Consider the following 16,960-nt stretch of genomic DNA (forward strand, 5'->3'; position numbering starts at 1 on the left):
TATGCTGCATAAATGATGGACAATGAGCTGATCGCTATGTTATGTCAATGGAGAGGGGCAGGTGAGCACGAGGAGAGCAATCTCCTGCACCCTCCCCGCTGAGAGCTAACGATTCTAGTTCCCATGTAGGTGCACGGGAGCTAGTATGTGCAGGGACGAGTGTCAGTGATCGATGGAGCTCCGACACTTAGGATTCTTGGCTTATCCTTAGGATAGGCCCTCAATACCTGATTGGTGCGGTTCCAACACTCGGGGTTCTTGGCTCATCCCCAGGACAGGCCCTCAATACCTGATCGTTGGGGGCCCGACACTCAAGATTCTTGACTCATGCTGAGAACAGGCCCTCAATACCTGATCGGTGGCGTCCATTGCTTCGGATTCTTGGCTTATCCTCAGAATAGGCCCTCATTACCTGATTGGTGGGGTCTGCCACTCGGGATTCTTGGCTTAGCTTCAGGACAGGCTCTCAATACCTGATTGTTGGGGTCCAACACTCGGGTTTTTTGGATTATCCTCAAGATAGGCCTTCAATACCTGATTGTAGGGGTCTGGCGCTTGGGATTCTCGACGATCAGCTGATTGCAGGAATCGCGGCGCTTGTGCGATCACCACAGTGCTTACATCTGAGCATGATGCAGTTAGTGCTCAACCCCCATATTTTTAGAGCAGTTGTACTATAGGCTTGTCCCATTCTCTTTGAATAGGATTGTGCTTAGACATAAACATAGAAAAGGCTGCAGAGCTCGCACGAGCGTCGCAAGCCCTTTAATCATCTGATCGGCAAGGATCTTGAGCAGCGGATCCCCACTAATCTGATATTAATAGTTTATCCTGAGAACAAGCAGTCAATATTTAGAGGCTGGATAACCCTTTTAATGTCTGTCCGAATACCAACTAAAAAACATTTTCATGTCTGCATGAGTAAAACATCCTGTAGTGTCCTCGTCCTTCAGGAGGCTGGAGGTCTGTCCGTGTCACCTTGTCCGTACGTTCTTCACAGCAAGTCCTTCAGGTATTACTGACATCCTGTAATAATCCAATGTCTCGGCAAACAAGGTTTGGGCAAATTTAATTTTAACTTGTCTGTTTTCCTGGATTTTGCGGCCTCATAAGCACCCGGCAGCCATATGTCTCACCTTTGAGATAATACGCACATGCAGTTGAGCTGAAAGCGCATCTTTAAAGGTAGCCAAAAGGAGAGGTCAGTATGACAATTGGCCTGAACTCTGACTGCATTACTGGAGTCTTGAAGGGGTTGTCCCACTATAAACGATTATCTCAGGCAGGAATACAGTAGTAGCACTTGTATATAGATAACACAGGATTCAACATTCACAGTAGTCACAGCTCACCTCCTCTCCCTCCTTGTACACCAACCATTAATCCTAATAATAGTCTGATACTTACTGATCTGTAGAGAGAACAGCTGGACGGCTCTGTTCTTCATACTCAGCTGTCATCAAGGAGCAGGATACAGCTGAACCAATAGTATCAGCTGGATCCCGCTGTGAATCCCTGAGAAGGCTCATCGTAGTCTTTTAGCATGCTGAAAGACAATGATGAGCGACAGCATAACGAAAACTGCGCGATGACAGTGCAGTGAGACACGATTATCGCTCAAAAGACAGCTTTTGAGCAAATGTTGAGCAATAACCGTTGTGTCTAAATGGGCCTTTAGCCATCATCTCATTACCATCACGGACAGGATTACACTGAGCGGTGACCCCTGTATAAAGAGAACACAGGATCTACCATTCACAATAGTCACAGCTCACCTCCTCTCCCTCCTTGTACACCAACCACTAATCCTAATAATAGTCTGATACTTCCTGATCTGTAGAGAGAACATCTTAAGGCCCATTTAGACGCAACGATTATCGCTCAAAAGATGTCGCTCAAGCGACTTTTGAGTGATAATCGTTGTGTCATTTGCAGCCCAAGATGATCACTCAAGATGGGCGATCACCTTGCGCTGCCAGCAGAGAATGCAGAAGACAAGCGGGGTGTCCCTGCTTATCTTCTGCATCAAGCTGTTCTCTGCTTCGAGTTCCCAGCTGTTATACAGCCGAGCGCTCGGAGCAGAGAATGTAGAAGACAAGTGGGGTGTTCCGGCTTGTCTTCTGCATCCAGATGTTTTCTGCACGGAGAGCCTGGCTGGACCGCTCTGTTCTTCATACCCAGATGTCTTCAGGGAGCGGGATAGAGCTGAAACAATAGTATCAGCTCTATCCCGCTGTGAATCGCTGATAATACTCATCATTGTAACATCTGTATAGATAACACAGGATCTACCATTAGCAAAGCTAAAAAGACATCATACAGCAGTGACATGTTAAAAAGTACAACTCCAATGTAATGTTAACGATAGCACATTCCACCAATCGGTTCCCAGGATACATTCATAAGGAGACAAGCAGAAGAAATTAAAATCACAGGAGCGGTTTTATTTTTATATTCTTCAATATTAATTTACAAGTTTTTTTGGGGGGTTTTTGCACAAAAATAAATATAAAAACCTGTCAGATTTTACAGCATATTTATACAAGACCGTGACGTAGGCGCTCATATATAAACCAAAGAGTCCTAAGATGCAATGCAGAACATGGATGTCCATATCATGTACTGAGATATAAATGACGACCTCGATCAGGGGGGGTATTTGCCACCATAAAGTCCATTTCTTCTTTTTTTTAAAAAATGCGTAAGGTTTGTCTGAACCAGATACAAAACCCAAGAAATGTGAGAGTGGTAAGAGTTCACTGTGAACAGAAAAAACAGACATGCAAATGAGAAAGGTATGACTTACCCGATCCTGAAATATGTCATACATACAAACGATATACACCAATCAGCCATAACATTAAAGAGGTACTACCAAGACAGCGATCTATCACCTATCCATACACTTCATTGGAACGACTAGAGATTGCAGCGTTCAAGCGCTCGGATATCTCTGGCGGTCCCACTACAGTGAATGGCCTGGGGGCGTGTATCTGCAGCCTCTGCTGCCAGAACTTCCGAGCAGTGCTGGAGGTGAATTCTTTGAATTGGTAGGGGTCCTAGTGGTTGGACCTGCACTGATCAGCAAGTAATCCTCTATTTGGTAAATAGAGGATAACTTGATGAGATGGGAATACTACTTTAAACTAAAGATGAGCGCCTAATCCTTTCATCGGATTTAACTTTTTTTTTTTTTAAGCATAATTAAATCATCCTGTCCACATATCCTATAAAAGGAAGAAGTCTGGTCCTCTTTATATAAGCTAGTGAGGACAGTTGCAGAGAGTTGCTTCTTCTGTGGAAGACTTGGCACAGCCATCTATTACATGGTCACTCATCAGTCTAAATGGGTGTCAAGTCATACTGCATTTCCTGTAAAGCGGTCTCTGTAAGGGAAGTGTGCAAATGTTCCCAGCTCCCATGGTTCTAATAGTCGATCACTGGGGATTGCAGATCTGCAGCGGTTAAACAGGTATGCTTGGAGATTAGACATTTTTTAAAGTTTTCACCCATCCACTGGAACTCACACTGATGCAAAGAACAAAGGCCCCACTCCCCCTATTTGTAGACTCACTGTACCCCCTGAAGGAGATTGAATGGAGCCACCCTGTTCATTTTCAATGGGACTGCTGGAAATAGCTGAGTACAAAGCAATCCGTCAGAAATGAAAGGAGTATGCACAGCTAGCGCTCCATTCAATCTGACATGACTGCAGGTTGGATAAAGCCACCCGAAAGTGAAGAGCAATGAGGAAATGGGACCCTCGTTCTCAGGATGCATTGATCGCCTGGGTGGGCACATTGTGAAAGGGGGTGATCCACCTGGGACAAGTTCTTTAACCCGTTTAGGACCAGGCACTGTAATTTACAGCATCAGGTCCTGGGCTGAAAGCCCAGCCGTATGTAAAATTACAGCAGGGATTTAAGCCTCCTGCTCTGCAATCAATCAGAGGGCAGATCGGGTTGTCAGCTGTTAGTAACAGCTGACATAACGGAGGAGAAGGCAGGATGGGTTTTTAACCCTTTCTGTCTTCTCCTCCCCGATTACACAGCGCTCAATGAGCACTGTGTACTAAAAAGTGAAAGTGGAAGTGTAACTTCCACTCCGGGAGGTATATATTTATATTCCACAACACTTTTGCTCGATTCACAACCTGATTGGTTGTTTGGGTTGGCTGAATTACAATCCCAGCAACATGATTGGTTGTTTGTTGTGAATTGAGCAGAAGTGTTGTGGAATATAAATATATGCCCCCGGGAGTCGGGAAGTCATGTGACCGCCGGGATTTCCTGCTACAGCAGAGCTGGAGGGTCGTACTAGACCATGGCCAGCTCTGCCAGTGACTATTGTCCCTAAAGGGGTTGTTTCCCCCTGTAAATGGGGCTCCTATGGATGCCTCAGCTACAGTGGAAAAATGTCAAAGAAAATAAAACAAAACATGTGTATGTCCCCCAGAGGTCTTACATGACGTCATGGGGGCCATAGATAGTAAAATACATAATTACATAAGTAAATAAAAATTACAGAATACAACAATATATACATAACACAGAAAATAAACAAAAGCCGATGCCAACCAAAACCGTCGCTATAAGCGTCCTGTAACCCAAAACCATAGATATTATATATCAAAACGTCTGAAACAAACAAAGGTACTCGTTCCCATCTTTTATTTTTCCGTGAATATACTAATAGAAATATCAATTTTGTAGCTTTTTACCCCCAATAAAACTAAAAAACAGGAAAAAAAAAGTCAGTGAAAAAGATATTAAAAAAATAGCCCTATGCCTGGGTTCACACAGGGCGGATTTGCCGCGGTTTTGCCGCGGCAAATCCGCCAGCGGCCGCTAATCTCGGGATTAGCCAGCCATGTGGACGAGATTTCTCAGAAATCTCATCCACACGGGACGGCCAATCCGCTGCGGTAAGTCTGGCTGAAACCGCGGCTGCAGCCGCCGCAGCTTCAAAAGATGCAGCATGTCTATTTATTGTTTACTTCTGTCGCGGCCGCGCTCTCCTCTATGGGAGCGCTGGGCGCAACGGAAAAGCGAGCGGCCGGGCCGCTTTAAAGCCGCCGCGGGTTTTTCCGCGGCGCTTCTCCCGGCGGAAATCTCTCGGTTTTTGCTGCGGCCAAACCGCGGGATTTCCGGCAGGAATACGCCTAGTGTGAACCCAGCCTAAATGTCACAAAAAAAAAACCAAACAAAAAAAAGCGCAGCAAAAATAATTTTGGTAGCTAATAGAAAAAAAAAAATAGAGCAGTCAAATCCCTAAAAAGTGTCTGGTCCTTAAGGTACAAGACAGCCTGGTCCTTAAAGGGGTTGTCTCGCGAAAGCAAGTGGGGTTAAGCACTTCTGTATGGCCATATTAATGCACTTTGTAATATACATGGTGCATTAAATATGAGCCATACAGAAGTTATACACTTACCCCCTCCGTTGCTGGCGTCCCCGTCGCCATGGTGCCATCTAATTTCAGCGTCTAATCGCCCGATTAGACGCGCTTGCGCAGATGAGTCTTTTCCCTTCGCCTCGGCTCGGCAGCAGCGGCGTTCTGGCTCCGCCCCCTTGTACGCGTCATCGCGTAGCTCTGCCCCATGACGTGTGCCGATTCCAGCCTCCTGATTGGCTGGAATCGCCACACGTGACGGGGTGGAGCTACGTGATGATGCGTACAAGGGGCGGAGCCAGAACGCCGCTGCTGCCGAGCCGAGGCGAAGGGAAAAGACCCATCTGCGCAAGCGCGTCTAATCGGGCGATTAGACGCTGAAATTAGATGGCACCATGGCGACGGGGACGCCAGCAACGGAGGGGGTAAGTGTATAACTTCTGTATGGCTCATATTTAATGCACGATGTATATTACAAAGTGCATTAATATGGCCATACAGAAGTGCTGAACCCCACTTGCTTTCGCAAGACAACCCCTTTAAGGGGTTAAGCATCCTGAAGGCGTTTCAACTGAATTTATCTCTAATAGCTACAATTTATTGCCCATGGAATCGGCGTATGTCTACCAAACTGATGGATCAGGACTGTAGAAGGTAATACACACCTAATGGATATCGAAATTAGAAGCCGGGATCCCATGAGATTTTCTGAGGTACTGTGGTTTCTTCAAAGCATATTATTTCATCTCCAGCTTGAATCTCCACATCTTCATCCAGACTCAGGCCACACTCCACCCCTGTTTTTACTGTAGGCACATCATTCTTGTGGTGCTTCAGAGACGTTAATGATCCTGTAGATGGAAAGTATTTCATATTTCGGAGGAGGCCATCATCCACAAACTGAACAAATGAAAAACAGAAACTGAACATCTCACCTTCCCACAGAACATTATTGTTACGGATTAACCTAAACTTCATTTTCTTATCTAGAAAGCCCTTCTGCACCCGGCAGCCCGCCACTTGCAGAGTCTTCTTTCCTTCGGTGACATCAAATAAAGCCAGAACAGATGCCGTACCTGCAAGGATAAGACATAGTTTATGTTGTTAACGACTTGTGATTGTTCTCAGCAAGACAAACCAAGTGATCTTGTAGATATGATACCTTTTAATACGTGATGTTATAGCGAGCTTCCGAACCAACGCAGGATTCTTCTTCAGGCATAATGAAATAGATCCCGAAGAGGCATGTATATTTATACAACCTACTTATGACAAGGCACAGACATGGATGTGATTAATTTGCACTTAAAGGAATACTACAACAGAAATACAAACTTCTTCAAATAGTCACTGATAATGGAGTGAGGGTTTTATGGTCCCTGTATTACTGTTGGGGGGAGAGGGGGGGGGGGGGGGGGGGTCACCAGGCCAGCAGTGTTATCTGTGCTATTCACGGACCATAAAACCTTCAATCCCTTATCAGTGACTATTTGAAGATGTTTGTATTTTAGTTGTGGTATTACCTCTAAGTGTAAATTTAAGTGTATCTGTACTCCCAGCTGACTTTTCAGAAAAAGCTGTCATGCGTGTGTACATGAGGAATAACACTATTTCTGGCCATTATAAGACATTTATTACTAGTTTTCCCCTCTACAGGCTCCATCTCTAATTCTCAGTCTTCCCTGAGCTGATGGGTGTAGACTAGCTGCTATGATAAATCCTATACATAGCACACATTCTGTAGTAGAGCCAGTGCCCTAGACCAAAAAAAATAAATTATATTATAATTATAAATATATATATATATATATATATATATATATATATATATATATATATATATATATATATATATATATATATATATATATATATATATATATATATATATATATATATATATATATGCCTCCAAGGCAGCAATTCCAAAGCTGAAACATTTTGAAGCCAAATTAAATTTTTAGCCGCCAACTTTAGAAACATACAGCAGCAATCAAAATTATTCAACCACTTGGCAAATTTACCTAATTTGCAATAATATACAAACTTTCAACAGTTTACAAAATACCAATCAAACAAGAACAACTTAGAAGAGTTCTACATTCTTACACTGAAGCGCTCGTGCTCCATCAGCTGAAATGGCCCCATACTGCGCTATGTTTTATTGTTTTTTGCAAACAGCTGTAAATTTGGCAACTAAACCTAATTTGCAGCGGGGTTTGAATAATTTTGACTGCAAATGTATATAATTAAGTGTGGTTCACCTATGAGGCGCAGGGCAGCCTGGTGGAATAAAACAGGGCATTATTAATAGGTTGTGAGCCTGCATGGTGCACTACACATACTATGTGGACCGATATTTTTTATATGCTTGATCTATGTACAAGTATAGTACTAAGCAGCCGCCCCCATCAGTATAATGGAGGGGTGCGAGTGGTTGAAAGGTTGAACGTAATTTCCCTTGGGGTGGTTTTCTGAGGCTGTGCCACATTATAGGGACTTCCAATTGCTTTTTTGAGTCCAGCAATTGCTGGGATCTCTTCCGGTCACTGTGACCGCACGTCGAGTTTCGGTGGCGTGGTGCCTCGCTATTAGAGATCGATCCCATCCCCAATTTCCCGCTCCTATCATCCTGGGTGCCATTTTCTACGGCTCTTCTGCTCCACAGGTAAGAGGAATCTTATGGACCCAGGTAAGATCTGCCCTGGGCAGCTCCTTGCCACCTTAGCCTACTGTAGCTCTCAGCCTTTACATTGTGCACACATTGCAGCAAGGTAATTTTTTTCCCTGCACACACAGCTACAATGTTGGAAAACCAAGTCATCAGAGCCCAACCTGCAGAGATGTTGGCACCCAGTGTATCAGCGCGACTCTTTTCTTTAGTCAGTGTGCACGCACTTCTCTCCATGGGAGTGTGCATGCACTGAATGAAGAAAAGTCAGACCTAGTGCAGAATTCCTGGAAAGGGGAGCCTGGTAAGAATGGAAAGCATGGAAAGTACACGCCTGACTTCTCTGCCCCTGTTCTAGAAGCCCCATAACTTACGTTTATGGTGCTTATAACATGTGACGGGGTCTTTTTAAATGTGCTAGGTGTGCAAAGAATGAATGTACTGGATCCCCAAGAGGGAGAGATATGTTGCAACTCTCGGCTATGCATGAAGGTTTTTAAGTTTTTTTTTCTTTTCTCCTAATCAAAGCCAACAATAGATACTAGAAAAGAAGGAAAAGGCAAAGCTTTAAAAACTTGTAACACATTGTACTGCATACCTTTCACAGTCTCTTCGGTTAATTCTGGTATTCTACCACTGAGTTCTTCTTTCAAATCATCAAAGAGTTGGTAGATGACCTTGTGAAGTTTGATTGGGACTTCACTCTTGGTAGCAATGTCTTGAATGGATTTGCTAGCATTAACATTGAATCCGTATATGGAAGCTGTGTACAAAAAGCAAATAGTAAAGTCAGAAGCATGTTTTGATCACTCACACAAAAACAACCAGATCATTAGGTCTAGTCTTTGTCTGCTTTTTTTCTTAGCCGTACCTCTTTATTACATAGCTACAGGAACTGTCTACAGCTTCGCTGCATTGTCTAAAAAGTCTGAAATCTAGCTCTGCTTCACTCATAGTCTCAGGCTTCTCCTCCATTTTAAAGCAACCCTCCAGGTCAGGTACAAAATTCGGGACCGGAGGGGGTATATTACCTGCACTTGATTTTCACTTCCATCGCTCGGTTGCGCTGAATCCGCTCACGTTTTCGGGTGGCCATTTTTCTAACTAGACTACTTTTTGATTGGCCAGTGCTGATCATGTGAGCAGCACTAGCCAATCATAGAGCAGGTAGAGAGCGTTGGAATTCTAACATTACCAAAGCACTAGGAATCATGTAGTCTAAAGATGACGGCGGGCATCTTGTCAGCCTGCAAACAAGACTGGAACGGAGATGATCAAGTGCAGGTACTATAGAATCATAGAATGGTAGAGTTAGACAGAACCTCCAGGGTCATGGGGCCCACCCCCTGCTCAATGCAGGATTCACCAAATCGTCACAGACAGATGTCTGTCCAGCCTTTGCTTGAACACTTCCAATGAAGCAGAACTCACCACCTCCAGTGGCAACCTGTTCCACTCATTGATCATCCTCAGTGTCTAATATCTAATCTGTGTCTCCCTCCTTTCAGTTTCATCCCATTGCTTCTAGTCTTTCCTTGTGCAAATGAGAATAGGGCTGATCCCTCTGCACCGTGGCAGCCCACTTCCACCCTCTGGTCCTGGGACAAAATTTAGCCCCAAAACCAGAGGATCACTTTGAAGCTGTGTTCACATCACGGCTATATGTTGAGTGTATTCCCTAACGTATGCCACTATATAGCCATACAATGGCATACGTTGGCTATTAGCCACAATGTTTCAGGTAAAAAAATAAAATGAAATAAAATAATTGTAGTCTACTGGGCTTTTCTATATAGGTAAAAAAAGGAGTTGAGCACATATAAAAAAAAGAGGCACTCTAGGCCTATAATAGTCATATGCATGATGTAAACATAGCATAACACTGCAGATCTGCCTCTTCAGACTCCAATGTGTATAAAGTACAGACCACCATGGCATAGGATAGGTATGGATATCCTTTGTTCTACCATTTCATGTTTCGGGCCCCATACTTACTACTGCAGAGAAGTTAGCCACTTGAGATGGCAAAAAATCCAAGTGAAACAAAGGGTGAAACAAGCAGAATATGTTTAAACTAAGTTTCCTTACCGTTAAATGTTTTTGCAAGTGCAACATCACTCTCACTGATGTCCCCAACTCCAAAATGGACCAAATCCAGTTCACAGGTGTCATCTGCATCATATGTGTCCAATACATCAAGAATAGCTTCAACTGACCCATCAACATCACCTGAGCAGAAGAGAAACACGATCAAGGAGGTTAATGCAGGAAGGCAGACTGATGGTTTGGACTTTCTATCTACTAAATGCTTCCATAAACAGCCTACATTAGACAGGAAGTTATGGTGATATTCCCAAGATCACATTGGTGGCTCAAGGTCTATATCTGAAACCATTAAATTCTGCAAATATGCAAGCGTGAACTTAAGTTTAACAATGCCAACATATTCATCGTTCCAGGTTTTTAGGCTGCCTTACAAAAAAAAACAGAGCCACATTTGTTAACAACAAGCACAGGCTGCGAGATGCAGACAAAGTCTCCATGGTGTACCCGGCTCACCTTCGAGTCACCCACAATAACCGCACCATCTTTTTCTTGTCTCTCAGAGTGGCAGAGGACTTGGTTCCAAAACCTCCAAGGCACAGTGATTGGTTTGCAAGAACTGGTAACATAAGTTATGTGACCGTGTCAGGTGGGGCCCCCGTATGGGTCCTGGCGGCGAGTCTTTCCCGTATTCCACCCTTCCTCATTCTCAATAATTCCGCTTTCCCTTTCCGCACCTCCTCCTCTCTCCTCTACTCCTCCCTTCCTCGACTCCCTGCCAGTGAGAGACGCATGGGCTGCCCCATACTCTGACCATGGGGTCTATGGTGCAGTTCCCCACTCAGGTCCTACCCTCCCCGATTACGTTCATCCTCCATTTCAATGTTCCAGAGACGCTCTCATTAACAAGCACATCCCTTTGGCTGAAACCCGAAGCCTACTGACCCAATGTCTAAACTCCTTTTATCTACCTCTATTCAAAGATTTTCGCTATGGGGGAATTGGCCCTTCTTGTTAAAGATTATCAGCTGTACTATTAGTCATGTATTAGTCATGATTTTGACTGTTTCACTACGTTACAAAAGATGTTGTGATTTATTTACTTTTCAATAAAACGAGTTTAAATAAAAATAAAATAATCTGCAAATGCACCAGTCCTGGCTTCTCACCCCCTTACACATCCCATCCCCACTCCTGGACACATTCTCCGGTGGCTGTCCACACTGGTCGTGCATGACCATTAGTGTCTGGCTTTACTTCTATGTAATCTCTGAGCGGTGTTTCTGCTTTCTCTGTCCCCTGCACTGGGTAAGCACAACTCAGTTCCCCATTCCAGGACAAAAAGTTAACCCTTTCATACGCACAAGTATAGTTGTATGGATCTTATCAAGGCTGTGAGACAAAGGGCTATAGCTCTGCCCTCTGGTTGTTTACAGCCTTAACAGGTAAACAGACCAACCCTTCTATGGAAAGACTAGCTGATATACCCGGCTTCGCCCAAGTTAATTTGATACAGGTGTTTACGTGTTGTTTGCATGGAAAAGGTTATGAAGTCAAGGTTACTTTAGAGTAACCGAGAAATAAAATATGTATACAAATAGAGGAGCGTTAGATTCTTCTCAGGCTGCATGCACTGATGTCCCTCTTGAGAACGTGCCACCCCTCCCACTCTCCTCATTTAGGACCTAAAGAATGCTCGTGCCAAATTTCACGCTTGTACGAAACCAGGAGGTTACATTACATAGGGTGCACTTACTTTTGTAATTAGCATTGAATAATCTACTTTTCCTTTACTTTTCCTATTTAGGACCTAAAGAATGCTCCTGCCAAATTTCATGTTTGTATGACACAGGAAGTTAGAGAATTGATGGTGAGTCAGTCAGTCAGTCAGTAAGGGCTTTTATTAACCTTATGTACTTATCTATATCTATCTATATAGATATCGCTCTGATAGATGGAGCGCAATGGTAGCTGGCGGCCAGGCCGAAAGCTAGTATGCATGCCCTCCTGAGATCTTGGTCATCAAATTTAGATGAAAGAAGTGCACATGCGCTTACCTCCTCTATGGTCAGTTTCCCGGGCAACAAGCAGTGAACAACCAGAGGGCAGAGGAATCAATATCTGCAATATCTGGGGAACGGAGCATTCATAACAATGAAGAAGCCTGTTCTAGGCTTTGTAACGCTTAGGAATCTTTTGGGCAGCGGTGACCACTATAGCCAGCCATGTGATGTCACAATTTAGCCCTCAGTCCCCTTTCACACTGCCGCGCCCGGGTGGAGCGGCGCAAGCTTTTGCGAGCTAGTGACAGTGTGCATTCTCTTCAGTTTTACATTCAGTGCGCAGCGATAGTTTGTGAGGAGTAGTTTACACCAGACTTCTCTTCAGCGGATGTAAAACAGGACAACACCACTATATAGGACTTCTTTGGAAGGGATCTCCCTGCTGACTGACAGGTTCCCTGGTATTTATGGTGAGTGTCTTCAGTCCTCCAGTTGCTGGTTTGTACATATACTGTTTTGTTTTACATATAAAATTGGGATGTTTCGGTATTACTAGTTGAGGTGTTGCTTTTAACCTCTTATTAATCCTCATTTGTTCTTCTGTGCACCGTTCTGTCACTGAAGTAAATGATGAGAGTTGTGGTGTGATTAGATGAACGGTCTTGTCACCTGAAACCCTAAAAGTAGTTCCCCCATGGCCTATAAAAGTCTCCACTAGTGTGTAGTGACCTCTTTTTCCGCTTGTGTAGAGCTTGTTGACCAATAGACGTCTCTACAACCTATGAGTTTGTATGATCTAGAGGCTCAGCTACAGCAAATGTGGAGTGATATGCCGCAGGACACCATTAGGAAGCTGTATGCCTCCATGCCCACCCATATCACAATTTTGTATCCAAGCTAGAGGCAGCTCGAAAGGGTACTAGAGCCTCCATGCCCACCCGTATCACATCTTGTATCCGAGCTAGAGGCAGTACTACATGGTACTAGAGCCTCCATGCCCATCCGTATCACATCTTGTATCCAAGCTAGAGGCGGTACAACAGGGTACTAGAGCCTCCATGCCCACCTGTACCACATCTTGTATCCAAGCTAGAGGCGGTACAACAGGGTACTAGAGCCTCCATGCCCATCCGTATCACAACTTGTATCCAGGCTAGAGGCGGTACAACAGGGTACTAGAGCCTCCATTCCCTGCCGTATCACATGTTATATCCAAGCTAGAGGCGGTACAACAGGAGAAATAGTAGAGGAATGGTACAAGGCAGAAATCTATCAGATTTTTCAGAATAGTTATTTCAAAAGGAGGAATACCAAGACAGACATGTCAGGAGTGGTAGTGAGCCCTCCTTAAACAGAGGCACATGCAGTATATGAACAGACAAATCGGTGAGCACTAAGAACATCCACTAAGGAACCCTTTAAAGTCATGTTTGAGGGCCCCTTCACACTATTTTCAGAATGACACAAGTTCTCTAGGTGGATTATCGCTTTAGGCCGGGCTCACACGGGGTCCCGCAGTGCTTTTACAGCTATGGAGCCATCTGTGACCGTGGGGACTACTGCGTATGGCGGCGAAATGGTAATGTGCATGGCCACATACTAACACACGCTGGCACGTGCAGTACACCTGTTCTTTGTTTTTTTGTTCATATTTCCAGCGTCATCGCTTGGCATATGGGCACGCGTACAGAACAACGGTCTCTATTTCGCACACAAAACGCGGCAAAATAGAACTAGCTGCGCCCTTTTCTGGGCTCCCAAACTACACAATTCCGACAAGCTAATGTGATCAGAACAGCGTAAGGCAATGTAATTGGTTGCCTGCCAGTTACTGTGTATCACATGGGCATACAGAGCCCATGTAATATGCAGTAACAAAACATGCAGTCGTGTGAGCCCGGCCTCATAAGCATTTGGTGGATATCCCCGTTTATAATGCACAGGTGCGCTCTAAGCAAGGTAAAGCCTAATGCATGTAGCGTTGTAGACGGTCAGAACGATTATCTGCATGAGCGCTTTTCAAGCCAATCGATTGGTGCTCGCCTAAGAGGACTTCACCCTGGATGAGAATGACCCCCCCAAAAAACAACTACACAGACAATCATTTGCTACATGCGATCACCTGTGTGGCTGCTGATTTCCATGTTTACACGAGTTGATGTGTTGTTGACAAACAAGGATTTTGCCATTATGTTGCAGAGCGCTGACTTAGCGAAAGAAGATGGAACCATTAAACACTAACCTTTTATTATAACGGAGAGTCTCTCTTTATCCAGTGTTGTCTTTTCGGATGGTCTCTGGACACCATACCTAGCCCTGACCGTGGCACGCAATCTCTGTCTCCAGTTCATCCCAATGTAAGCCTCCATGTGCTTGCTGTGAGCAGCTCTTTGTTCCTTTTGCTTGCCTTCAATCACTTCCATATCCTCCTCGACTTTCTCCTGTTGCTCTACGTATTTTCTCCACTCAATAACTTCTTTTGCCCGTTGCTAAAAATCCACAAGAAAGTATTACAAAAAAGAAGATGCCAAAGCGACCGCATCTGTGCTACATAATAGTCTGCATGCAAGTAAGGAGCACCAGGCTAGGAGGAAAACTGGCAACAACTGAAAACGCCGGGGGAGATTAAGGCCTCATGTCCACGGGCGGATTTGATTTGTGCTACCCGCGCAGAAGATCCGCAGTTCAAGCCACCCATAGGGAAGCATGGGTCGCCTGCATTTCGACTTACATGTGCGGATTTGCATTCCAGATTCCGCATGCGGAAAACAAAATTGCAGCATGCTCTATTTTAGTGCAGATTCCGTGTGTACAGCTACCATTGGAGACAAGGGAAGACGTCCGATCTGCGGTCCGTCTGCAACTGACATTGCGGACGGGCTGCCGATTTTGGCACTTCTGTACACATCTGCTGTACAGAAAAAAGAAGATAGGCACAGGTATGCAGGATCGCTGGTAGGGTTGGATTCCGCTATGGGTTTCGCATGCGGAATCCGACCCACCCGTGGACATGAGGCCTAAGTCTGGCATTTCATACACAAATCTTTAGCAAGAGTTTATTAGAGTAAATTGCGCCAAAATGATAAACTCTTCTCAAATTTAGAGCATCTTGGACTGCCCTAAAGACTAGAAAGGAGTTCTACACCTGCTGTGATCAGTCCTAGATCTGCTCTAAACTTTGGGCCATTTTACATCTTTACTAATACTAATTAAGTCATAAAGGTGCAGCCCTTGTCCCTTCCAGGTTTCTTTCACCACATTACAAAGTGACCTGAAAAGCTGGCGTGCACCAAAATCAGCACTTTTTCTGTTTTTTTTTTAAATACATCAGAAAGCTGGTACAAATATGGCTTGATGAAATCCTACGATTCCAGATTGTTTGCCGCACTTTATTCAAATTAAATACTAAACTATTAGAGGGAATCTGTCAGCTTGAACATGCAGCCCGATCTGCAGGCATGATGTTATAGAGCCGGAGGAGCCGAGCAGATTGATATATAGTTTTATGGGGAAAGCTTCAGTAGAACTTTATTCATTTAGATCTCTGCACATTTTGGGTCCAGTGGGCGGTCCTAACAGTGACTGACAACCTTCCTTCTATGTACAGCAATACACAGATAGCTGTCAATCACTGATCGCTCCGCCCATTAGACTGTTCATCTCAGAATGTGCAGGGATATAAATGTAGAAAATACAAGTCCTACTGAAGGTTTCCCCATAAAACTATATATCAATCTGCTCGGCTCCTCCTGGTCTATAACATCATGCCTGCAGCTCAGACTGCATTTTCAATCTGACGGACTCCCTTTAACCCCTTAATGACGTGGCCCCTTTTTCGTTTTTTCCTCCCCCCTTCAAAAAAATCATAACTCCTTTTATTTATCCATCGACGTCGCTGTATGAGGGCTTGTTTTTTGCGGGACGAGTTGTATTTTTCAATGGTGCTATTTAAAGTACCATATAATGCACTGAAAAACTTTAAAAAAATTCTAAGTGGAGTAAAATGAAAAAAAAACACGACATTTTGCCATCTTAGTGCGTCTTTTTTCTACGGCGCACAAACGGCAACAAAAGCGACATGATAACTTTATTCTACGGGTCGGTACGATTACTACGATACCAAACTTGTATAGGTTTTTTCTTACTATACTACTTTTTTTTTCAAAGACATTTAATTTTTTTCAATTATTTTCTGCGGTCATTTTGTGCGCGCAATTACTTTTTTATTTTTCCGTCGACGTAGTTGAGCAAGGGCTCATTTTTTGCGGGATGTCCTGTAGTTTCTGTTAGTACCAATTTGGAATACATACGACTTTTTGATCGCTTTTTATTGCGTTTTTTCTGGGAGACAGGGTAACTAAAAAAGTGCATTTCTGGCGTTCTTTATTTTATTTTTCGGACAATGTTCACCGTGCAGCAAAAATAATGCGCTACTTTGATAGTTCGGACTTTTACGGACGCGGCAATACCAAATACATTTTTATTGTATGATTTCGATTTTTCAATAATAGATATGGCAAAAGGGGGGTGATTTAAACTTTTACAATTAAAAAAAACCTTTATTGATTTTTTTTTTTACATTACTTTGAAGTTCCCCTGGGGGACTTTAACATGCGATACTTTGATCGCTCCTGCAGTATGACGTAATGCTATAGCATTATGTCATACTGCTTTTTGACAGGCAGTCTATCAAGCCACCCCACAGGGATGGCTTGATAGGCAGTCTGCTAAGGCAGCCCTGGGGCCTTTCATTAGGCCCCCGGCTGCCATGACACCTGCACGGCTTCCCCGATCTCAGCGCGCGCGGGGGGGGGGGGGGGGGGGGCGCCGTGCGGGGATTTAAATGCCGCTGTCA

At 44.1% G+C, this 16,960-nt stretch overlaps 1 protein-coding gene across 3 annotated transcripts in view; it reads right to left on the reverse strand.

Moving 5' to 3' along the window:
- Positions 1-2,489: 2,489 nt before the first annotated feature.
- Positions 2,490-16,960, reverse strand: part of MTIF2 (mitochondrial translational initiation factor 2) — a 35,645-nt gene continuing 21,174 nt past the window's right edge. For all 3 annotated transcript variants that reach the window (XM_066595683.1, XM_066595681.1, XM_066595682.1), the window contains exons 10-15: positions 14,348-14,594; positions 10,148-10,288; positions 8,658-8,822; positions 6,324-6,464; positions 6,054-6,239; positions 2,490-2,759 (exon numbers count right to left, since the gene is read on the reverse strand). In XM_066595683.1, coding sequence (XP_066451780.1) covers positions 6,070-6,239; positions 6,324-6,464; positions 8,658-8,822; positions 10,148-10,288; positions 14,348-14,594 — 864 coding nt within the window. In that variant the 3' untranslated portion in view covers positions 2,490-2,759; positions 6,054-6,069. The remainder of the gene's footprint in view (positions 2,760-6,053; positions 6,240-6,323; positions 6,465-8,657; positions 8,823-10,147; positions 10,289-14,347; positions 14,595-16,960) is intronic.

This window comes from Eleutherodactylus coqui, chromosome 3 (genome assembly GCF_035609145.1).
Source record: "Eleutherodactylus coqui strain aEleCoq1 chromosome 3, aEleCoq1.hap1, whole genome shotgun sequence".
Lineage (NCBI taxonomy): Eukaryota > Metazoa > Chordata > Amphibia > Anura > Eleutherodactylidae > Eleutherodactylus > Eleutherodactylus coqui.